The sequence below is a fragment of the Gymnodraco acuticeps genome, unplaced genomic scaffold (assembly GCF_902827175.1).
Source record: "Gymnodraco acuticeps unplaced genomic scaffold, fGymAcu1.1, whole genome shotgun sequence".
NCBI classification, from domain to species: domain Eukaryota; kingdom Metazoa; phylum Chordata; class Actinopteri; order Perciformes; family Bathydraconidae; genus Gymnodraco; species Gymnodraco acuticeps.
This window is the reverse complement of record NW_022989965.1, coordinates 153,963-179,374: the sequence shown is the minus strand read 5'-3', so window position 1 is coordinate 179,374 and position 25,412 is coordinate 153,963. Positions and strand designations below refer to the sequence as shown.

The following is a 25,412-nucleotide window of genomic DNA, read 5'->3' as shown; positions in this document are numbered from 1 at the left end:
GGATCAGTAAGCGGGATTAATAAAAGTTGTGAGGACAGGAGGCGGAGCCCTGCAGTCTATCTCTCTCTCTCTCTCTCCTCTCTCTCTCTCTCTCCTCTCTCTCTCTCTCTCTCTCTCTCTCTCTCTCTCTCTCTCTCTCTCTATTCAACCAGCTTGCAAAGACACAAAGATATGACAGATGCCATCACATTCTACATAGCTAAAGACATGTGCCCAGTTAGCATGGTTAGCAACCAGGGGTCTCGGCTTCATCTCACCAGATCTGCACTGCTTGCTCCAGGGTTCGAGTTATAATCTGAGCTTCTTGGGGGTCTTTAAAACTAACGAGTTTGCACGCACACACACGCACACACACCACACACACACACACACACACACACACACACACACACACGCTCACACACACACACACACACACACACACACACCACACACACACACACACACACACACACACACACACACACACACACACACACAGCAGCAGCAGTCCTCTACTTGCTACAAACTTAAATATGGAAAGGTTCAACTATACGCACACCCCATAACACATCATCTCTGCTCGCGCAGCACGCTCACAGGCATAGATTGCCAGTAATTGATTGCGCTCCTTGGAGGTGAAGTGCAGCATATTGTCATTCAAGAGAGAATACGATTTGTAGTTCTTTTGAAAAACATGTTTTTATTTTAGCCTATTTACCTCGTTAGCGTAAATAATACTCGTTACATTGACACATGCATTATTTGTGATTAAACTAATGGTTGTTGGTAATGTATTAGCGACCCCAACAGATGTATGATTTCCCTGCATTCATGGGAGCTCAGACCCTCCTCACGGGAGCTCAGCTCCCATTGACTCCCACATAACTTGAACCCTGGCCTGCCCTTTATGACAAAGGCCGTGGAGAAGTTGAAAAAGATGTGGCTTTTTATTTATTATATTTATTATGTTCAGTAGGTTGTGGAAGTGCGCCCCAAAAATATGTGTTGATCTTCTTTATTGGTATTTATTCATTTGATATTATTGATTTAAATGTAGATATAAATGTATAATTTATTTTATTTATATTTGTATTGGTTTTTCAGTTGAATTATACTTAAGGTTCAGGGTAATCAACTGTTAACAAGATACTGTTCACATTACTATTATTTTATTTTTAAAAGTTCAATAAATGGATGTTTTCAAAGTCAATGAATAATCGTATTTAATTATCGTGATATCAATATTGACCAAAATAATCATGATAATGATTTTTGCCTTAATCGAGCAGCCCTAGCGAGGTCCCGATCATCGCTGCTTGAAGCTTTAATTCTTATTGTCAGCCTAAATATTATGAATGTTTTTCTACATTTGAATCCCTCATTATTGCAACAGACAGTACATGTACATTTTCATGAGCGATGGTAAAATAAACATGTGTGAGCACTCAACAAGATTTATTTTTGTTCTTGTTATATTGTATCGTCAGTGTGTTGGAGAACCAAATCTGTTATGTGTAGGTAAAACCTTCTCTCCTTTTTCTCACACACACACACACACACACACACACACACACACACACACACACACACACACACACGACAGCTCTGTCTTTTCGTTTGAAGTTGCACACTCAGCTTCTGCCAACGACATACTCAATCAGTCTGTACTGCATATTGTCTACTAAATTAACAATTGAACATATCATTACCAGAATACTGGTCAAACCGAAGTCAACACAGTTCAAAAAAATTCTACTTCTTCCACACAATGTCATATTTTGTATATCTTTTAGTTACATATGTTTTACTACATTAAATAATGTCTAATCTTTCTTCAGCCATTACACATTGCATTCTGACTCAGCAACAATAGCAACAATATGTCCATCTGAACAGAAGTTTTTTAGAATATATCTCAACCCCAGCCCGTCATTACAGTATTTTAGAATCACACGAGTAAGACTGAAGTATCTTAAGGGTAACAATGAGCTTGATAGATTTTCTAAACCAGGGGTATAACGAGGCATAAATCAATGGGTTCAGACAGGAGTTAAAATACAGCAACCACATTACAATGGATGAGGTTGAACTACTACTTTCAATATCCTCACCTATAAGGGATGGAGTGTAATATGGAAAAAAACATATTAGAAACACAAGGACAACAACACCAAGAGTCCTGGCTGCTTTCATCTCAGATTTCTTAACAGTTGCACCAACTGAACGTTGCATAGTGACAGCTATAACATGAGATCGCATGGCTCGAGCCTGAGACACAGCCACCACAAACACTCTCATATACAGAACTATGATAACAGTAATGGGGGAAAACAAGGTAACAACTAAGTCAACAGCTCCTGTGATATTGTTAATGACAACTACACACTCTCCATGGCAAGAATTCTGTGAATCAGGTTGTCTCAGAAAGTCCTTTAAAATGAGACAATTATAGATAACAGAGCAAATCCAACACAGACAGATGCAGATTTGTGTTCTGTTCAGAGTTACTCTGGTGGTGTAATGTAGAGGGTCACAAATAGCAAAATAACGATCAATGGATATGAGCACCATGTTTCCAACCGTAGAAGAGGTAATGATAAAATTAATAATACAATACAGAGCACAGATCAGGTCACCCAAGTACCAGCAAGCCTCTGTTGAAATGATGTGGACAGGCATCAAAATGAGGCCCACAAGGAAGTCTGAGACAGCCAGGGAGAGGATGAGGAGGTTAGTGGGGGTGTGGAGCTGCCTGGAAAGGAAGAATTTCACCATAAATACAATTATCAATGATAGCTTGTAACAACAAACAGCACTAAAACACAAAAAAAGACATGGACATGCATTTGTTGAGCAGTGCTTGCTTGAACTATTTTGTCACAAAACGTCAGGTTTGAATGTTATAATTTAAAAGAGAACAACTATTATCTGAAACATTAATTAAAAGGAATGCATGGCTAAATCCTGTTACTTTTCAACCATGAACATATACAAGCTTAAGCTGAAAGTTTGTCTGTGCCTGAAGTGGGAGATAGAGATGATGACCAGCAGGTTGAGAGCTGCAGTGATCAGAGTGATGAAGGACTGCAGGAAGTAAGCGAGCAGGATATCTGACTGAGCTGGCGTAGGCTTCCTGCAGGATTTGTTGAAGAGTTGTGGAAAGCAGAGTTCATCCATTTGGGAAGTCTCCATCTGCAGAGAGACGTGTTGAGAAGCTGCTGTGTTCTGGCAAAGCTCTCCGTTATGCAGCTGATATATCTCTTCTCATCTTTCCTGCCCCTACTATTACTTTCTCTCTAGCTAAGACTGAAATCCCTAAGCTCTACTTTGTTTTCTGCAGTCATCGTCATCTCAGTCTTCATCACTTCCATGCAACTTGTTTTTATCGTAATTCCCAGCATTGACATCATCTTATTTGATTATGGCGGCCACTTTTTCCTTCTCATCAAGAGTGGTTTTACGGTGTAAAGAATCTTAAAAGATTAACATTTTTCGTGAAGTATTGAAACCAAGTGGGCCATGCTGATAAGTTACATTGTGGGAGTGGCTCCTCAGAGTTATGGTCAAAGGATCAATGAAGCCAACTTGCTTCTAGACAATGGATTAGGTTATTTAACCTTTTGGGCCTGGTTGTTCCAGGGTTATCTTGAAATAAAAATGACATAAAGGCAAGAGATTGGGAAGGCCAATGATATTGACTGTTTGTACGCCTCAAGAAAGTTCTGGCAGCCCCCAGATGACTCAGGAAAGGGACACAGTGTTTCAGAGTGTTCAGCTCAGGAGGAGAGCTGCTGATATCCTTATGCTGTCAGGCACTTTGAAGGGCTCCCAAACACATCCAAAATGTTGTCGATGGATAAGGAAAAGTTGGAAGATTATAGGGAAGCTTTAACCATATCCCAATATCACAGCACCAGGTATGGATGAGATTTGCCCAGCAATATTAAAGGCTCTAGACATTGTTCAGGTTTCTGGCAGACATGTCTCTTCAATCTTGAGTGATGGTCAAAGGCTAACTCCTCTTTATATCAAGGTATCATGTTGCTCAACATCGAGTCAACACACTGCCCCTGGCCGGCTTTTGGTTAACCTCTTAAGCCGAGGGTCCCCCCAGTGGACCCCTCCCACCGTTTTTTTTACGAGACTATGTCTCAGGGCTTCTTAACATTTATGAAACTATTAATGTTCCATACCCTTTTAACGGTGAGAAACTCAGCTAACTGAAAATGTGAACCATTTTTAGCTAAAAGAAACACAAGAGTAATACCAAGCCTTTAAATTAGCATGGAGCGAAAAAATGCTAACTAATGCTAACGGACTTTTGCACAGCACTCACGGTAGAAATGCCCTTATTACTTATCGTAACTACACAAACAAGATATCCGATTAAAGCTGAGACTCCACAGATTCCACACATGTAATATCATCACTGTACGACCCCGGATACCTGGAGCTATCAGCCAGAAAAGAGAAAGTAAACAACATCCGGTTTCAAAAATATTACAATAATTACGTCTTACCTTTTTTGATTTGTGATCAAAAGTTGTGTTCAACGGAATAAAAATGCCGCTCAAGGTTAATCCAATGTCTTTGTGTCACGTAGAAATGTTTACTGATAATCCATCATCATATTTATGGCAATATAAAGTATAAGACGTATAAAGTTTTGCCGTCCAGGCTTGTACTTTCAGATATGCTTCGTTTGCTTCTCTATTACGTCCGCAATGGTAATGTTTACGTGGATTTGGGAACTGCCCATCGATTCTATTGGTTCTGATGGTTAAGAAAAAGGTGTAAATCGACCAATGGGTTCCAGAGATATGGTCCTGCCTAAAGTATAAAGAATGCCAGCCAGCGTAAGTACATTACGCAGCAGACTTTACTTATGATTTACTACGGAAGGAAGCAGGAATTGCAGGACCCAGAGCACGGAGCACAGAGCGGACAGCAGATAACGGAATTGCAGTTTTATTGCTTATAGATTATCAGAACATTTCAAAGGGGACACAGCCCCATTGGATATTAACCTATGGATTAACTACATCATTGTTTTTATCGTTTTAATGCCATTGAAGACCAGTTTAGAGTAGACCAGACAAAGAGGAAGGTAAGCTATATTAGCCTAGCGCATGTTAGTACCTAGCGCCACTTGTTTTGATGTACGTTTTTGTTGATAACCTTGCGAGTTTGCATCTTTCAGTGTTGAGGTGGGCACCGTTAGATTCTGTGTCTTTACGATCATAAACAATGTGTTGGATGTGGAGCTAGGATAAGTAATAAGGGAGCTAGGAGTGATTTTCTCGGTGCAGTAATAGGTTAGCATTTTTCGCTCAGGGCTAATTCAGAGGGTCAGTGTTAGCATTGTGTGTTTTAAAAAAAAAAAAAAATGAAAAAGATCAGTTAAATGAGTTTTTTCCCATTATATGGATATAAAATATTCATAGTTTATTAAATATTAAGGTTCCTTAGACGTTGTTTCTTGCAAATGACGCGATGTTGGGTCCGTGGGGCGTAAGAGGATAACAGAGTATGTTTTTTTTGTTGTTTTTTTTTCACAACAGTTGTATTTGGATGGAATGAATACCTATAGTTATAATTCAAAGTAATAAATGATTTTTACAGTGAAAAAGTTCAAATGGAAACTGATGGTTCCCAAATTACCCAGAGGTGAGTCCGCCTGGACTTTATTTTTCACTTGTTTTGCATCAAGCTTGATACAGGGTACTTATTATATGTTATAGTTTGGATTCCTAAAGCTTTTAGTCTACTAACCCATCATTCAAGGGTGGTTTTCACTATAATTAATGTTTTTTTTTTAGGCGGACATTAGAATTTACATGTTTTTACTATGTTCCATCTGAATTTACTTTAAAATAAAAACATCTATATTGATTTTGACACTTCCACATCCAACTCACAGATGTAACCTTGCTTTGAGAGAAAATATTATTAATTTACCCCTTTTAGAAGTGAAGATATAGTCTTTGTTGTGTTAGTGGCATTTTCGAGCCTGAAACCTGAAAAACAGGCTCAGGGCTTAAGAGGTTAACAGCCACTGCACCGCAACCTCCTCTCCTCCGGTTGTGACCGGGGAGAAGTGGGGGGCCGCAGTTTACCTGGCTGTTAGGGCACACTCAGACACGCTTACCTCGTGAATAGTGTGCCTGGAAAACAGTGAGGAGGGCTCTCCCTGCCTGCCTATGGGCAGTCCCCCAGCCCTGTATGGCGCTCACTGTGCACCATGTTTCCAGGGTCCCTAAGGAGCATTGGAACACATAAGTGCACTTTGTCCAGGGGGGGGGGGGGGGGGGGGGGGGGTCAGATACCTGCTGAACCACAGCCCCTCCCCCCTCACCAGTCCTGTGTTGCCTCAGAAAGCACAAATGATGAGAAGGAGCCAGACATGTCCAAGAGATAAAAGGGGCCTGGCGTGGACCAAGACGCCGCCGTACATATGTCCTCCACACTCACTCCGTTAAATAAGGCTGTTGACAGAGCCATACCCCGTGTAGAGTTTGCACGGACCCCCGTGGGGAAAGCTCTCCCCACCTGTCCGTAGTCATGTGAGATGCACTCGTAGAGCCATCCTGCCAGGCGTTTCTTGGACAGAGCGTTACCGGCCATGCCGCCCCCAAAGCACACAAACAGTTGTTCAGTGCGCCTAGTGGCAGCCGTGTGCTCCACATAACAAGCTAGCGCACGCACCTGGCTGAGGAGGTGGAATTTAGCCTCCCTGCCCCCACCATGGGGTGGAAGATTAAAGCCCCCTAACTGAATAACCCTTGACCTGAACGAGCTCCTTAGACTCTTGGGAAAAAAGGAGGGGTTCGGTCTGATTGTCGCCCCGCTATGGTCACCCTGGATCAATAAGCAACTTGGGTGCACGGACAGAGCGGTCAGCTCTGACTCTCTCTTGGCCAAAGTTAAGGCAAGTAGTAACGCTGTCTTCCATGACAGCGCTTTCGGGGAGGAGAGCTCCAGAGGCTCAAATAGTTCTGTGACCAGAGCCTCGAGCACCAACGGCAGGTCCCACTGCGGGTGGAGGCGTGCACTTCTGGGCGCTGCCTCCTGACCCCCTGCGAAAACCTCGACATAAGCGGCTGACTGAAGGCTGACCTGCCGCCAAATCCCTCATGGCAGGACAAGATGGCTGCTGCATAAACTGTAATTGTGGAATGAGCAAGCCCCCTGTCCACCAGTAACTGTAAGTAGGACAGAATAGAGCCCAACGTACAAGATAGGCGCTCTATTCTCCCCTCCTCACACCATCGCTGGAATCCTAGCCACTTTGGCCTGTAACAGGCTGTGGTGGATCCCGCTCTAGCTGCATGGATAGTCTGAATAACCTTGTCAGACAGTGCCCCTTGCCTCAGCCTGTCCCTCTCAGGAGCCAAGCCTGGAGAGGTTGGCCCAGAGTGGGTAACGCCCCCATTGCACCTGCCTCCTGAGACATCGCCCCCCAGAATTGAGGATTCGCCCACGGCTGGCCCACCATCATCTGTGTCACCTCTGCAAACCACGGCGCCAAGCGGCAATCTGGGGCCACTAGGATGACTGACAGACGCTCTCGTTTCACCCTCTCCAGGAGGGGGAGAATAAGGAGTACCGGTGGAAAGGCGTAGAGAAGCTTTCTTGGCCATGGCTCGTGTGCAAACACGTCCACCCGCATAGCCATGGAAAACCACAGGGTACAGTGGCTGTTGCGCCGGCTGGCAAACAGGTCCACCTCCGCTCTCCCGAACTGGGCCCAGATTTGCTTCACCACCTCCGGGTGAAGCACTCACTCGCCTGGCAGGGGCCCGCCTCTTGACATGAGGTCGGCCCCCCTGTTCTCCAGTCCCGGGATGTGGAGGGCCATCAGAGATAACATAATCCCTAAGCCCATAACCACAGGTTCCCCGCTGTGGTCAACAAGGCGGCGGAGCAGACTCCGCCCTGCCTGTTGATGTACGCCACTGTGGGGCTGTTGTCGCTCCTCACTAGCACATATTTGCCCTGTATTAAGCGTTTTAAATGCTGGAGGACTAACACCACTGCCCGCAGCTCTAGAAGGTTGCTGTGCCGTGTCTCCGTTATGGACCAGCGACCCCCTATAGCTCTCCCTAGGCAGTTCCCCCCCCAACCTGTCACGGATGCGTCCGTGAACACCGTGACGTAGGAGGTTACCCCGCCCCAGTGGAGTTCCCCTCCGTAGGTGCTCTGGGGACCCCCAGTAACGGAGGTTGCTCACCACTGAGGGAGGGATGGTCACCAGGCGTCATTTGTGCCTCTTGGGATCTAAACGAAGGCCGACAAACTACCTCTGCAGGTGGCGCATATGCAGCAAGCCCAGTGGTACCACAAAGTTAGCAGCTGCCATGAGACCCAGAGTCTGCATAATTGTCAGCGCTGTCACCCGGTACCCCCCTGTCGCAGTCTGCAAACTGTACGAAGCAAGGATGCCTGTCGGCTCTCTGACAGGGTAGCGCGTAGGCTGTTTGAATCGAGCAACATCCCCAGATACCAGTGGCGAACCGTGTCTATCACAACTGGACCTTTTGTAGACACAACCCGCCCCCAGCCGCCGCCGCCCAGCCCCCCCCCCCCCCCCTCCCCCTCCGCGGCATTATAATATCCGTCTTTTCACTGAATTGTCATCTTGAAAAGGGTACTCACAACAATTCCGCAACAACTTCATCTTCACCTGTTGCACTTGTCATTTCAACGTTAAAAACAATAAAACGGCATGAATTGCTTCGTTGCATTCGTTCTAGATCCTCTGTCTCGAGCCAGTTAACTAGCGGGCCTTCTAGAATACCCTGGAACCGAGGGAAACTCTGAAAGAACACGCCCATTGGCTTCAAATCAATATATGATTGGTTGATCAAACTGTCAGTCCAAACGTATGCTCTCATTCAGTGCAACGACCAGGGTATTCTATCAAGGATGTAGAATACCTTGGTTGAAGGAGATTCTACCCAGATACCCAGAACAAGATCTGATTGGTTGCTTTCTTTTCTAACACAAAACCACTGAAATGCGTAGTGCATGGTCCGAGAAGGACAAACAAATCAACGTAACACTGTAATATTACAGATCAACAACACAGATACGATTCTCATTTATTCATTTTATATACATTTTATTACATCTTATTTATATAATTAAATCGATTTTTTTGTATGTTTTATCTGAGTGTTCCTGGGTATTCTCTGAATACCTTGAAGGCCCTGACGGTTCGCCACTGCCAGATACTGCACCTGCTGGTGAGGTATGGGGGAGCTCTTCTTCCAATTGACCGCAAAACCTAACTTGTTTAGGTGTAGGGTCAATTGGGCTGTGTGAAACATTGCACATTCCCTGGACCTGTCCTTGACTATGAGGTTGTCTAGATAAAAGAACACCCTCATGCCACGCTCGCGCATCGGCTGAAGCGTTGTGGCCACAACATTTGCTGAACGTGCGTTGGGATAGGGAGTAGCCGAACGGTAGTCTGTTGTACTCGTAGGCTACACCCTGGAAAGCAAAACGTGAATACTTTCTGTGCTTTGGAGCAATGCTGACATGAAAGTAAGCGTCCTTCAGGTCGATGGTTGTGAACCAATCGCCTGGCTGCACCAGTCCCATCAAGTGTTTTACAGTTAACATATGGAATGTTCTGTGTGCAATGTGGAGATTCAGGCTGTGAAGATCCAGAATGGGCCTGAACTCTCCTGTCTTCTTGCGAACCAGGAAGTACAGGGAATAGTGCCCTTCCTCTCTGTCTTGAGAGCGCACAACAGACACTGCCTGTTTTTGCAACAGGTCCTGAATCTCTGCCGAGAGGGAACCTATCTCCCCTCGGTATGATAGATTCACCTCTTTTATGCCTGTGAACGGAGGAGGGATGCTGCAACACTGGAGTGAATAACCCAGTCTCAGCATCCTGTCCATCCACTCCGTTAATACACAGCTGTGCTTCCATTCCCCATAACATTGCGTTAGGGGATGTGCAATCAGCTGCGGCGCCCCAGCTATAAAGCTGTGGTACTCTCTGGTGACCCGTTCCGTCGCAAAACGCCCCGTAAAGGGAAGCTCTGCCCATGGAGGGTCGACACAGAAAGGGCCGATTCTCTACAGAGGTCTTTGAAGCGCGCTCTCTGCCATGATGCATTCACCCAAACGGTGAAATGCATCAAGCGGAATTTTTACACTCGGCGTTGTGTGTGTCCTAACCCTGCTACGCCGGCCATAATGTCCCTGTACCATAGCGCAGTTTATCACTCTCACATGCGCAAGCCCACTAGCTGCTTCCTTTACTGGAGTTACAACTGGGGCAGCGAGTGGGGAATCTGTACGGTTAACATTATGTGGAAGTGTGGATTTGTGGAGAGAAATTACACTTAGACTGGGATACATGCAATCATTTTTATTTTTAAAAGATGATCGTGTCACAACAGCAGCATCATACAGGGAGGAGGCGGGATTCGCCCACGCGTCCTGGGTGGAGAAAGTGACTCTCTCCGCCGGGACGCTATCTCCCATGGCCAGTCAGCTTCTGGTGGACGGTGCACCCCACCCTGAAGCCCTTTCCAAAGCGGAGCCAGAGCGGGAGCCTGTCGGGGTCGGTCAGCCCGTCCCTGCGAGTGCCGGTATTGATCTGGTTCTCCGGGACGAACCGCGGAGGCAGAGGGAGCAACGGGAGCCCCGGGGGCTCTATACCGGCGCCTCTCTCTCCTTCTGACCACCGCCGAGCGCTCTCCCCCCCGAGGAAGAGCCTGAGGACGAGCCAGTGGCAGCAATGCGGCTGAGCTGTGCCCTCTCTTCCTCCAAGCGACTGAAGCGATGGGTGACCGAGGTGATCGACCTGAAGAGCCCTTCTGTGGATACGGGGGCCCCAAGGAGATTATCCCGGTCTTTCTTGGACACTGCGGTCAGACCCAGCCACACGTGACGCGACGCCACTGTGGCCAGGGACATCACACGTCAAGCTGCGGTAGCCATACCGTCTGGCCCATCTACCGTCTGGCCCGAGCAGCAGTCCAAAGGCGGGTAGGCGGGGATGTCCTGCTGAGGGGTGATCAGTGAGACACCCAACACGCCAAGATTATTGGCCGCTGCTGCCATCTGCGTCCCGAGCCTGAACATCTTATCCAGATATTTCAGGATTTCACAAATTTGCACGCTCCGCCGCCATAGTCATCACCGCTGGGAAGTCCTGCCGCACAGACCTGTGCTGTGGACCCTCCTGGAGGCCGGCCCACGGAAGCATCAGACAACGAGGTGGCGTCGTCGTCTTCCTCCTCGACGAACTGGGCCGCCCGGCCCGCTGGCATGGCGAACACGAAAGGCACATCGACATCCTGCTCTTGCATCTCCACCACCTCGAGGTCCCGGTCCTCCGCCTCTTCCGGCGAGACATACTGCGCCACATAGTATGGTTGAGAGGTAATACCCATAGAGTCCAGTAGAGGGCGGAGCCTGTGTGAGATATAACTTGGAGTTTCAGGCTCTGCACTTTACCTCCTCATACCTCAAAGACCGCATCTACGGGGTAACTTGGAGAAGGTCCGAGTCTGACCCTTGTCAATTAACTACAGGGGTCCCTCAGGGCTCTGTCCTTGGTCCCCTCCTCTTCTCTCTGTGCACAAACTCGCTCGGATCAGTCATTAGCCCGCATGGTTTTTCATACCACTGCTACGCGGACGACACCCAAGTAATTCTGTCTTTCCCCCGTTCAGAAACCCAGGTCGTCGCACGCATCTCTGCTTGTCTAGCAGACATCTCTCAGTGGATGTCTGCTCACCACCTCAAGCTCAACCTTGACAAGACTGAACTGCTTTTTCTTCCCACTCTTGACCTAACAATCAACATCGGCCCCTCTGTTGTTTCCCCGACTCAGACTGCAAGGAATCTGGGTGTGACCCTAAATAACAACCTGTCCTTCACTGCAAACATCGCTGCTACAACCCGCTACTAAGATACACTCTTTACAACATCAGGAGGATACGTCCCCTCCTAACCCAGAAAGCGACGCAACTTCTGGTCCCGGCTCTCGCTCTCACGCCTTGACTACTGCAACTCCCTCCTGGCTGGTCTAACTGCATGTGCCATCCGACCTCTGCAGCTCATCCAGAATGCAGCGGCTCGTCTGGTCTTCAACCTTCCTACATTTTCCCACACCACACCGCTCCTCCGCTCACTTCACTGGCTTCCAGTAACTGCTAGAATCCACTTCAAGACACTGGTACTTGCGTACCATGCTGTGAATGGATCTGGCCCTTCCTACATCCAGGACATGGTTAAGCCCTACACCTCAGCACGTGCACTCCACTCTGCATTAGAGGTGCTGGAAGGAGCTCTCTGGGTCACATCCTGCTGCTGCTGCTGCTGCTGCTGCTCCTCCTCTCTCCCTGTATTCACAACACTTTTACCCAGCTTTCACACACTCATTCCTGGTTAAGAAATTAATGTGCATCACCCTGGATCTCTGCCTGTTTGCATGTGAGTGTGGGACCCTGCTTACAGCAGTGACTCTGCTGTACATTTCATGAGTAGTCAAATGTGGATGAAATGGACAGATTCCTGTACATTTAATGTACATTTCATGAGTAGTCAAATGTGGATGAAATGGACATGTTTCAAGCTCTCTGGGTCACAGCCTGCTGCTGCTGCTGCTGCTGCTGCTGCTGCTCTCTCCCTCCCTGTATTCACAGCACTTTTACCCAGCTTTCACACACTCATTCCTGGGTAAGAAAGCCATGTGCATCACCCTGGATCTCTGCCTGTGAGTGTGGGACCCTGCTTACAGCAGTGAACCTGCTGCCAGCATTACAAACATATTAATCAGGCATTTTAACACTTTTTTCACATGAAAATGATTTGTATTCACTATCATGGGGCTATATAAATCAAATTGCGGGTAATTAGGAGCACAATTGTACCTTTTACTATTTAAATGTATTTGTATTATATATTTTTTGGCTATTAAAGTGACATTTCTGGGTGACTTTGTCAGTTTATTGAGCTTAGCCCACAATTCCCGGAGGTTCCAGGCCGAATTTGGGAGCTCATAGGCGGCCTGCCATGCGCCCCCACCCGTGGAAAGCAAAAAAAAGTAAAGAAAACGGTCAATTATATCTGAAAATAATAAAAAATGAAGTTAAAAAAAATTCTCGAAAAAACGGCTAAGTGCCAACGGAGGAGGGGCTTCCGGCGGAAGCCCCGGAGACATTTGCACTACCCCGTTGCATTTTACAACGGAGAGGGGAATCGAGACCTCCCTTCCTCCGTCCAAAAAATGAATTAATCTTTTCCAAGCTACGATTTGCACGAAATCGGAAACCCGGTTTTTGAGAGCGCTTAGAAAAAAAACGGGCTATTTCACATGATGGGGAAATCATGGAGGAATGCATCCGCTACATGAGCACTTTGGATCGGATACAGTTGTTGCCTGGAGGACCCCCAATCATGGTTCTTACCAAACTTTAAGTTTTTGAACTGGTCTCTGGATGAATTCAAGGGGAGTTGTCACGGAATAATGAGACACTATTTTCGGATACATTTTATCCATTTTCACCCCTTTCTCTGGTTCTTCCAAAAGTTAACTTAGACTTAGACTTTGAGTGTGCGCCGAGGGTTATGCCGAGCGTCGAACAACACTTTGAAATGCTAGGTAAGCAAGTGTTCGGATTCTTCATGACATGGTTGGTATAGTCATCCAGTGCTAAAAGCACCGCCTCTGGCGGTCAGTAGGGACGAAATAGAACGATAGTTACGGCTGTAACTACGGTTCTATGAGTCCCGGATGACCGCCAGAGTTTCCGGTCACTCAGAATTATTGTGTGCTCGCGAGAAGATTCTAGGAACCGACCCACTAGTGACGCCGGCCTATGTAGCCGTAGTCACGTGGGTCACAGGTGACTTTGTTGTTATTGGTACTCGAACTGCGCATGCGTGCGATGGACATATCCAGTGCTACAAGCACCGCCTCTGGCGGTCATCCGGGACTCATAGAACCGTAGTTACAGCCGTAACTATCGGTCTACTGTAATAGCCTCACTTTTTATAGTTTGCAAAACATTAGCTAGCACTAGTGTTTTGCAGTTGCTAGCAGTTTATTGGGATTTTATGCTAGATTAGGGTGACCAGACGTCCCCGTTTTCCGGGGACAGTCCCCGTTTGTATTGGCCTGTCCCCGGTTGAAACTGTCCCCGGAAATGTCCCCGTTTTTTAATATACATTAAAAACACATAGCAAGGTGAAATAAAACGTTTCATGCCAGGAAACACTGGGTAAACAGACTGTGGTCAAGCCAGCCCCCACTTCGGAAAACACAGTCAAGCCAGCCCGCACGTTGTATTGCGGTGCACGAATATCCTATGCATTACGGTAGAGGCCTGTAAAAACTGCCTTGAAAATAAAAGCGTGCCTGCTATTTCACATCCTGTTTTTCCGTTGAAATCTTTGAATTCAATACATCTTTCAGTGATCTCCCATTCGCCTGTGTCTTCATTATAATGTACATATCTTATGAGCACAACATTTTGCTCGGTGTGGGAAATGTCAGGCGTTGCATCACAAATGATTCCATAGTATATGGCATCCTCCCTTTCCGTCAGAATGGTTTTTAAAACCTTTCCCCCACACAATTCAATAAACTCGTTCTGGATGTCTGGGCTCAGATAATGAGTTAGCCGGCTTCCTTTTTTGGATGTCCTGATTTTGTCTAAGTGGTCTTTCAAGAGTCGATCATATCGTGACAAAAGTTCTTGCGTACCTACAAAATGTCCATTGTGGAAATCGCCCAAAGCATGCGTTTTACCTCGGAAAGCTAAATTCCTCGTTGCCAAGTGCAGAGTGACATCAAGGAGTCTCTGCAAGATAGCTTAGTTTTTCTCAATTTCAGACTGTAGCTCTCTCTGCAACTGATGATCAACGCCACATGCAGTCATAACCGAACACTGTAGGTGTTTCCATCGCAAATAACAGTCCCTGTGATTCCTACTTGTTTCATGGCTTGGGAATTTATCATATATGCGACGCCACTCGACGTCACACATCTTGTATCCCTGGTCACTACTCAAAGCACTAAGAGAGGGTATTTTTTGCTCCTTGGAGAAAAGAACACATGGTATGCAGAACAGTGCATTTGCACTTTCACTGTGAATCAACCAGTCCCTTTTCACTTTACCCCTACCCTTATCTGCTTTGGTGTATTTCAAGTAATCTGGAAATCTCTTTCCCTTTGAATCATGTGGAAATTCTTGATCTGTTTCTCGCATTGCTAATTTCTTTACAATAGTTGCCCTGTCCTTGTCACTCATCCTAGCTGGGAACAACCCTGGGTCAAGTGATAGCAGATCTTCTACCTCAGACACCACTACAGGTGGCTCAGTATCTGTGGCATCCTGTGTCGGAGCCTCACTTTGTCCCTGACATTGACTGTCCATAGCTGCTTCCTCCTCATCTGTGCTGCTTTCATGGTCCTCGACCTCTTCTTGTACTGGTACTTCTGCCTCTTCACCTCTGCTCTCCTCGTTGGCTGCCTTGCTCGAGGGCCCTGGCTCTAGAGTATCCATAGTGTACATCATTTATAAAATGCCCTATAATAGTAATAACACAGTACAGCTCGAGCTATCTCTTAATTGTTATAATAATAATAATAATAATAATAATAATAATCATTTGTATAGATATTTTCCAATTGCTCAAATCTAGCTATAGCTACTGTAACAACCTCAATTTAATGTACCAGTGGTCAATGGTATTGCAATTACTGGAAGAACTAGAGTAACTAAATGTGAATATTATAATATAATAATATGATATTATAGTTGAAAGTGGGGGTGCAAGATTAGTAACTGGCAGGCAAGGGGTGGTTTGGAGTGGGTCAGGCACGACCACCTCCATGGCAGCATTTTGTTAAATTTAATGAACACCTGTACGTGCAATTTCCTGAAATATAGAGCACAGAACTGTCTGAAAATCCTATGGGATCCTAAAGGATTCCTATAGGGTTCCAAAAACGTATAGAGATTCCTATAGCATTTTTTGACTAGGGATGTTATCCTACACTTTAAGCTGTCTGATATTTCCATTACCTGTAACTCTTGTGTCTCTTTCTCTCCTTCTCTGCCTCCCCCCTGAGTCTGCAGTCACCACATCATTCTACATTAAGGAGAGCAATACACTTATGAGTACACTGAACTGGTTTGAATACACAATCTTTATGCTACTCTGTAAAGAAAGGGAGAGAGGGGGGAATATATTATCCAAGTATTTGTGTCTTAATTTGTTATGTTATCCTACACTTTAAGCTGACTGATATTTCCATTACCTGTAACTCTTGTGTCTCTTTCTCTCCTTCTCTGCCTCCTCCCTGAGTCTGCAGTCACCATATCATTCTACTTTAAGGAGAGCAATACACTTATGAGTACACTGAACTGGGTTGAATACATGATTTTTTCTTTTTTCTGCCTGGTTGTCTGGCTACACACACACCACACACACACACACACACACACACACACACACACACACACACACACACACACACACACACACACACACACACCACACCACACACACACACACACACAACACCACACACACACACACACACACACACACACACACACACACACACACACACACACACACAGTGTGCAGGTTAGTTACAGTAGGAGATGGGCTTCTATCATATTATCTTCTATCATTCTATAATTCATTCTTCTTTTATTTTCATTTCAGGTAGTTGTACCTTAAGAGAATTGAAGGCTGGCATCTGTAAATATAGATAGATATAAGTAGCCTACTTTATTCTTATTTTATTATCATTATCATTATTTTCTTTCCAATGAAATGGAATCAGAAAATAAGTGGTATATGATGGAAAATATGAAAGTCAATGCTTGAAGGAAAATGGACTTCGGAAATCAGTTTTTTATTTTCTGTTCTGTAAAAGTCTTGTCGAATGTAATGTTTTATGTTTTGTGTGGACCCCAGGAAGACTAGTTGTTGTCATGCAACAGCTAATGGGGATCCTAATAAACTCAAACTCTTATGGGCTTCGATCTACCAGATAGCTAGCTAGTCAAACACACACACTGGTTGATGTTACTAGCTAGCTAGCAAACGTCAGCTAACCGCTAGCTAACATAAAGAGTGACCTGTAATTCAATGCAGCGAAAATGAAGAGAAGGTGATGATTATAAATGTGTTTTATTGTATTGAGTGGTAGAAGTAAAGATATGTCTAACATATTCTTTGTTTGAACAACTTACTGTAAAGGTCTGCCACGACAGGTCGCGGTGATTTACACTCAGCCTACCTGCATCAGGACTGCGTGGGTGGGAGGCAGTTGATCAAACCATTGTGAGCGAAATGCGGGGGGGGGGGGGGGGGGGGGTCACAATCTTTGGAAACTTAAAAACTCGCTATTAGTATTAAGTGTCTATAATCAGCACAAGTTCTTTCATTGCGTATTATTAATTCGATTGAAATTACATACTTATGTTTACAGTGATATATTGGGGGGGCATATCATATTTTTCATATGATCAAAAAGTGGGGGTGCAAAAGCACACGTTTGCTCCCCCAAGGTCAATTGTGGGGATGCACCTGCTCCGCTTGCTCCATTGCTCAGGCGCCCATACCATGCAATGAATGAAGGGAGGGGTGCTCATTCTGTCAAACAGAGTAACAAGCACCTGTTTGTTTCTTTTGTGACGTTTTTTTTAATACAGGCAATTATACTTTTGAGTCATCTACATTAACTTATTTTAGGATAATAATAAAACCATATTAATAAAAAGATAATAATAGTGTTCTCTGCCCCCCCCCCCCCCCCCCCCCCCCCCCCACCGGCATTCCCACACCCTCACTGACATGTTTGCAATGCCTGCAGTTCACAGACCGCCAGACACCGGCTGCTTGTTTTTTTTGTCAGCCTACTTGTCTCTCATATTCACTGTGAGCGTGAGAAGAGTGATCTGTGTTTCTCTTCAATGAGACTCATTCCTGCTGCAGACAGTGAGGGGAAAACTCATTACCAGATTTCTATAAGAATAATTGTGTTAGAGGATTTGCAGTAGGCCCATTATACCTTTTAGAATACATAACAGGACCTCTATAAACCTTCATTTTAGATTTTATTGTTATAAATCTTCACTTTTTTCGAAATAGGGACTAGAAATATACTGTACATGCATGTATTTTCTGTATAGCATAGTTCTGTATCAATACACTTACATTTATATCATGTCTAAATATAAAATATTTGTGGCTTTTAGTTTGTAAGAAAATATTGCATTGATAGAAAATTAAAATTCATAATAAATTACAATATATATATATATATCCAATCAAATCTATAACATCATGGTGCAACATTGCATACATAATACCAGCATAGAAAGTCTCTGTCTCACCCTGTGGTTTATCTGCAGTTGTTGCAGGACTCATTCACAATAGAAATATTTGCAATTATGATAACAGCGGCATTAAAAACTCCCCTCATTACATGATGAGGCCGAAGATGAAGAACGATGGCTACCCACAGTAGATGTCCACAGGTGAACACGGCCGAGGAGCTTTCCTCGTATACGTATGTGGTGTTCTCAGGATCTGTGTCGCTGCACTGAAACTTATAGTTTTATAGACCATTATTGATAATGTGGATCCTAGTAAATCATTTATTCCCTGTCTCTGTGTTTTCCCGCCTGTCTGATGGTCTGATTCTTTTCACCTGCTACTCTTGTGTTTCTGCCTGTCCTCCCCAGCTCTTTGTGATTAGTCCTGTGTGTGTATATAAGTCTGTCTTGTGTTCGTTGTCTTTCTTTCTGTCTGGGTCCGGATGTGTGGTGTTGTTTTGTACCTGCCTGATTCCCTACTATTCAATATAATCTTCATATATCTTAAGAAATAAACCATGAGCGTATGCATTAGGTCTTGCATTTCGTTTTTACACTTCAAGTAGTATTCACCTCGATGCTAGAAACTCTAGCAAATGTCACAAAAAACTCTCTGGGAATTGCGCTCCACCGGCTTCACACATGAGTCAAAAGTTTCCCAGACTTTTTGTAGCTGTGCCTCCTTTTCTTTGTCAAAGTTTGCATCATACTCTGCCGGTAGAATTTTTGTGCCAGTAAGGCGTAACGTAGGCAACGACAATGATGACAGATTGATTGATTAACATCTGATACAAGGGGAAAGCCCTCTCTTGCCTGTCAATCAAATGTGGGAAATCATCTCAATTTGCGTCTGTCACAGCTTGGCAAGGCGGGAAAACACAGACACAGGAAGTGAAACAAGACAGGTGAAAAAACATTCAAAAATAAAACAGGAAACACGATCAACCCCAGGATTATGACAGAAAGACGGTCAGAGAGACAGGTACCGTCAGTCTGATGTAGAAAGCGGTGATCAGACAGCTGTACAGGAACATCAGAGCCAGCAGACCAATCAGAGTCCAGCTGAGCAAATGAGATGGAGGTGAAGATGGAGGTGAAGGCGGAGGCGGAGGCGTGCAGGTCACTTCCTTTTGACCTTATAAAAAAATGTAAATGCATTTTCCTGTTTGTATATTACTGGTTTAAACATCGATTCAGTGTTGAGGTGTTGGATCAAGAGCAGAAACAGCACAGCTTCAAATTAAAAGACTTCCCGAATGAACAGAGATGTATTTAGAAAAGCAATATTTAAAATAAACCCCCTAAAGGTTGCTTTCAAATTTGAGTATTTTTTAGGCTGACATATTTTATTCAATCAACATTTGAATACTACTGCTTTGTTTTTCGTTTATTAAAGATAGTTACTTTATAGAATATAAAATAATGTGTTAAAGAAAGTATTCAGACATTACCACATTGTAAAAAAGTCCTGCATTAACAATGTCACCTGAGTATGTATAATGAAAAGTTAAATCAATCAAAACGATTACACCTTTTCAAAGGAAAAGCTTCAAATCCTCATATTTAAGAAGCAATGACGAATTTTCAACAAAAGATTACTATAATAAGAGGGGAGGGAATACAGGGATTTTAGCCTTTGCAGACCATTTACATGCACTAAATCTTATTTAACACACAGGAATGAAAAACCCCAAAGGTCCCTTTAAATAATATGTAGAGTAACTCATATTACGAGTAAGTAGAAAGATCCCTGAGCTATAAAAACTTAAAGGAAATGACACATTTCTTAGTTTTGTATTTTAGTACAATCACTATGCATTTCACATAAACATTGTATTGTGTTATATTTCCTCATTGCCTTGTATTTATATACCTGAAAGGAGTATGGTTACTTTTCCTGACTTGGTTTTATCCAACACGCCTTCTTCCACCGTGGACCCACACTCGTATTTCCTCTTCATGGCCTCTGGCCCGATGTTTTGTAGGTTGAAAAGCCACTTGGTATTCTGTGGAACCATGATGACGTCTTTTTTTTTACCATTTTAGGAGATTTTGTCCCTTTTCCACCACAATTGAAAGATGAGAAGACCAAACCAGGCCAAGAAAGGTTCATGACCTCCATCAAAATAAAACTTAAAAATAGATTTGAAGAGTTAAAGGTAGGGTAGTTAAGAATGGAGAGGATTTGAAAGTACGCAGCCGAAAAAAATCTGCCCCTTCCTTCAGAGCCCCTCCTCCAACACACACGAACGCGCACATGACCAATGAGGGCACGAGATAAGTTTGTGCTCAGATGGAAGGCTGACAGGCAGGTAGGCCATCCAGTTATTTTAGCCGGGCCGGCTCAGATGATTGGTCATGCTTTTTACAGCACTATCGCTTCCACAGATGCTTCCCCTCCTGACCCAGAAAGCGAAACAACTTCTGGTCCAGGCTCTCGTCATCTCACGCCTAGACTACTGCAACTCCCTCCTGGCTGGTCTACCTGCATGTGCCATCCGACCTCTGCAGCTCATCCAGAATGCAGCGGCTCGTCTGGTCTTCAACCTTCCAAAATGTTCACACACCACTCCGCTACTCCGCTCCCTTCACTGGCTTCCAGTAACTGCTAGAATCCACTTCAAAACAATGGTACTTGCGTACAATGCTGCGAATGGATCTGGCCCTTCCTACATCCAGGACATGGTTAAACTGTACACCCCAGCACGTGCACTCCGCTCTGCATCAGCCAAACGGCTCGCTGCACCCTAACTGCGAAGGGGACCCAAGTTCCCATCAGCAAAAACACGTGGGTTTGCTATCCTGGCTCCAAAATGGTGGAATGAGCTCCCATTGAAATCAGGACAGCAGATAGCTTACACACCTTCCGGCGCAGACTGAAAACTCATCTCTTTCGACTCCACTTCGAGAAATAAAATTACTAACAAAGCACTTATATACTAATAAAGGACTGGCTTATCTAAAGCCAGTTGAGTAGCACTTGAAATGTTTGGCTCTATGAAACCTGATGTACTTATATGATTCTGTTTTCTTCAAGGTTGTATCTTCTTGGTCGAATGCACTTTTGGATAAAAGCGTCAGCTAAATGTAATGTAATGTAACAGATGACATTTTTTTATGTATTTATTGTCAAAGCATTTAATATATTCATTGCTATCGGGATACTAAGAGCATTCCATGGAATATAACAAAAAGTGTTTCTGAAGTGAATTACCTACCCCACCTTTAGGTAGAGAGTAAGCTAATGGAGGTCCATGTTATATGTACATATATTTAGTTATTAAGAGTAAAAAAGGGGGTAAATTGGCAGACATTTGTAATTATTAACTGAATGTGTATCAAATAGTTTTGAATTGATTGTGTAACTTGAATAATTGCATAAAACGGCTGAATAGCATCATTTGAATGCAGTTAGTTTGGAACTGAAATGTTATAAACAAATGTAAACTACTAATAATAAATAAACAAATAAAATAATAACTAATTAAAAAAGCAATGAGTATGAACTAAAGGATTGTATTTGGAAACTAGAGAATGCAATTCCTGAAGAAATTGCTAGTGGGAATGCTTTATGCTGGAAAGCTGAAATGTAATGTGTAAGAAGAAAGTGAAGAATTTAGATTGAAATGATACATGAACACTGGGGGCTTGAATGTAAAAATAAATGAAGAAGAAAAGAAAGTAAAAAGGCTTGGAAAAGCAGCAGAATATTTGAACTGCAAACTTTCGAACTAACTTGATGGCGAATGATCTGTCGCCATGCCAACGGCATTTGATGACATCCCATAATACGCTTAGATGCTTTGATGGCTGCATCGTTACCAAACCTGTGAAGTTCTGGGCTGTTTGGAGTATTTTCACTGAAGTTAGTGAAGTAGGGAGGCGTGTGGTGCAGTGAGTTGTGCGTTGGTGTTGGGATCAGGGGGTCACAGGTTCAAACCCCACTGCAGTCAGCATGTCGTTGTGTCCCTGGGCAAGACACTTCACCCCAAATTGCTCCTGTGGGGATTGCCCACAGTATTGAGTATGTAAGTCGCTTTGGATAAAAGCGTCTAACAAGTGACATGTAATGTAATGTTATGAGAAAACCGCGTTTCATGGCGAGCATTGTGTTGCCATGGCATTTGAAGAAATCTCAAAACTGTCCCGTAGATGTCTTCACGGCTGGACTGTTAGCAAACATGTGAAGTTTTAGCACTTTTTGAACATTTTCATAAGAGTTATAGCGACCCCAGGGGTTCCATGGAAACGGCATATGATGAAACCCCATAATGGACATAGAGCTGTTGAGGGCTGGACCATTAACCATTATCTGAAGTGTGGTGCTGTTTTGACCCTTTTCATAGGCGTTACGACAACATCGTGTTTTATGGCGAGGGATGCGTTTCCATGGAAACGGCATATGGTGAGATGTCAGATTTGTCGTAGAGCTGTTGAGGCATGGAGAGGTGCTATACAGGTGAAGATTGTGGGACGACGGGACCGTGTCCATTGGAGCTACAGCGACATCGTGTTTTATGGCGAGGGATGCGTTTCCATGGAAACTGCATATGATGACACCCCATAATTGACGTAGAGCTGTTGAGGGCAGGACCATTAACCATTATCTGAAGTCTGCTGCTCTGAGCATGTCAGTTGGAGTGATGACATCATCGTGTTCCATGACACAGGTGTTTCTATTTGAGCTAACGACGTGTCCCACTCTAGCTGTGACATCACGCACTCTAAATATGAAGAAGGCCTCTTTACCAAGGTCTGAACATCTCTAAAAGTAATGCTGTGTCAGCATTCCCACTAAATAACTGGTGCATTTATATAGTGTGATGGAGAACATGTAATGTTTTGCAGCAGATAAGTATGAGTGTAATAATAAAAGCGACATGGAGTTTGAACCTTTACATTTTAATTGACATAACTTAGTAAAACAAGCTGGGCCTGAGACAAGAGTATCGAATGATTTCCAGTTACTTTAATGTTTATTTCAGGGTACATTTTTTATTTAGCTTGTTTTTTTAGCTTCATTGTTTGTTTCATGTGTGTAGTTTTTAACCATAATTTCATCATGATGATAATGGGTATCGTTAAGACTTATATGGCCCTTTTGAATCCTTAAAAAAAATATCTTAGAATGCAGGTTGGCGCTTGTTCCTCTTGCCCTCTCTGGTCTTTTCTTTCTCGTTGTTTTGTTTTCACCTTGCCTAGACCACCTGTTTTTGTGTTTAACTGCTTAGCTTTATTTCACTCAAAGCTCACTTTGTGCTAACTGTGACAGTACGAACAGACCTCTATCACAGTTTGTCAAGGCGATAAAACACAAAGACAGAAAGTAAAGCAAGACAAGACAGAAGAAAATACATTTAACCTGTTAAACCCTGAGCCTGTTTTTCAGGTCAAATGACATGCCCAGAACAAATTACTATAACTTCACTTCTAAAAGGGGTTAGGGGGTAAATTAATAATCTTTTTTCTCAAAGCAATGATAAACCTGTGAGTTGGATGTAGACGAGTCAAAATCAATATAAATGTTTTTATTTTAAAGTAAATTCAGATTAAACATAGTAAAAAATTGTACATTTTGGTTTCCGTCCAAAACAAAAACCATTACTTATAGTGAAAACCACCCTTGGATGATGGGATAGTAGACTAAAAGCTTTAGGAATCCAAACTGTAACATATGATAAGTACCCTGTATCAAGATTGGATCAAAACAAGTGACATTTTCCCTTTATAGAGGTTTAGAAAAAGAAACCCACCTCTGGGGTCATTTGGGTGTATTTGCCATTTCTCTGGAACCCATCTGTCGATTTTGGTGATTGACACCTCTTTTTAACCGTTAGAGCCAATAGAATCGATGGGAAGTTCCTAAATCCATCTAAATATTACCATTGGTGAATGAGCATGCAGCCAGCATGCAGCCAGCATGCAGCCAGCATGCAGCCAGCATGCAGCCAGCATGCAGCCAGCATGCAGCCAGCATGCAGCCAGCATGCAGCCAGCATGCAGCCAGCATGCAGCCAGCATGCAGCCAGCATGCAGCCAGCATGCAGCCAGCATGCAGCCAGCATGCAGCCAGGCAATGCAGCCAGCATGCAGCCAGCATGCAGCCAGCATGCAGCCAGCATGCAGCCAGCATGCAGCCAGCATGCAGCCAGCATGCAGCCAGCATGCAGCCAGCATGCAGCCAGCATGCAGCCAGCATAAACAGAGTATATGAAAACTCTGTTTATTGACATAAATATGATGATGGATTATCAGTAATCATTTCAAAGTGACACAGAGACATTGGATTAACCTTCAGCAGCGTTTATCTGCGTTTTGATGCCCTGGAACACAACTTTTGATCAGAAAACAGCAAAGGTAAGAGGTATTTGCCGTTTTGGCCCCGTAAAGTGAAAATGTGTGTAGTCTTTCCTGGCTTCGCTGCCGTGAGTTTTGGTCGCGCAGTGATGAAACTTATACCCATGGAATCTGTGGAATCTCAGCTTTCATATACCTAGTTTGTGCAGATTGCATGAAGTATAAAATATCTCTACCGTGTGTTCTGTGCTAAGTGCGTTAGCATTTTTCCGCTTAGTGTTAATTCAGAGGCTTGGTATTACCCCTGTGTTTCGTTCTTCACACATTCTAGATTGTCATGAAAAAATATTTGAATTGTATTAATTCTATACATTTCTTTTTTAATGAACAAGGTACATATTATATAGTTGGTGTCAGTTAAATGTATAATCTACAATAAAATATTGATACAAATGGTTTTAAGATGTCTAAAGTTACTGATAAGTCACGTGTTTCCTGCTTGGGAAACTAAATAATAAAAACAAAGTGCCTAGTATGAACACTTGTATAGCCCTTATTAGATTCATAAGGTCCTTAACCTGTTAAGCCCGATTTTCCCCGCCGGCAATTGGGCAGAACGACCGAACCAAATATGGACCCAGCTGTTTTTTCTTTTGAACTAGAGCTGTACGAGCTAAAGTGTATTCATTGTGAGTGGAGGAGAGCCTCGGCTAGAGGGGCCAAAGAGGCTGCCCTCAAAAAGGCACAGATGGAGGTGGCCAA

At 44.0% G+C, this 25,412-nt stretch overlaps 1 protein-coding gene and 1 long non-coding RNA gene across 2 annotated transcripts; both read right to left on the bottom strand.

Moving 5' to 3' along the window:
• Window positions 1–1,914: 1,914 nt before the first annotated feature.
• On the bottom strand, window positions 1,915–3,174 carry LOC117542890 (trace amine-associated receptor 13c-like). The gene is made up of 2 exons (XM_034210763.1): window positions 3,002–3,174; window positions 1,915–2,734 (listed from the first exon to the last, which is right to left on the bottom strand). Exons 1-2 carry the CDS (start codon window positions 3,172–3,174, stop codon window positions 1,915–1,917), a joined length of 993 nt encoding a protein of 330 aa, XP_034066654.1.
• Window positions 3,175–15,142: 11,968 nt separating this feature from the next.
• Window positions 15,143–16,327, bottom strand: LOC117542892. The gene is made up of 3 exons (XR_004568504.1): window positions 16,280–16,327; window positions 16,044–16,110; window positions 15,143–15,508 (listed from the first exon to the last, which is right to left on the bottom strand). It is a non-coding gene; the product is annotated as an uncharacterized LOC117542892 (long non-coding RNA).
• Between the last annotated feature and the right edge of the window lie 9,085 nt (window positions 16,328–25,412).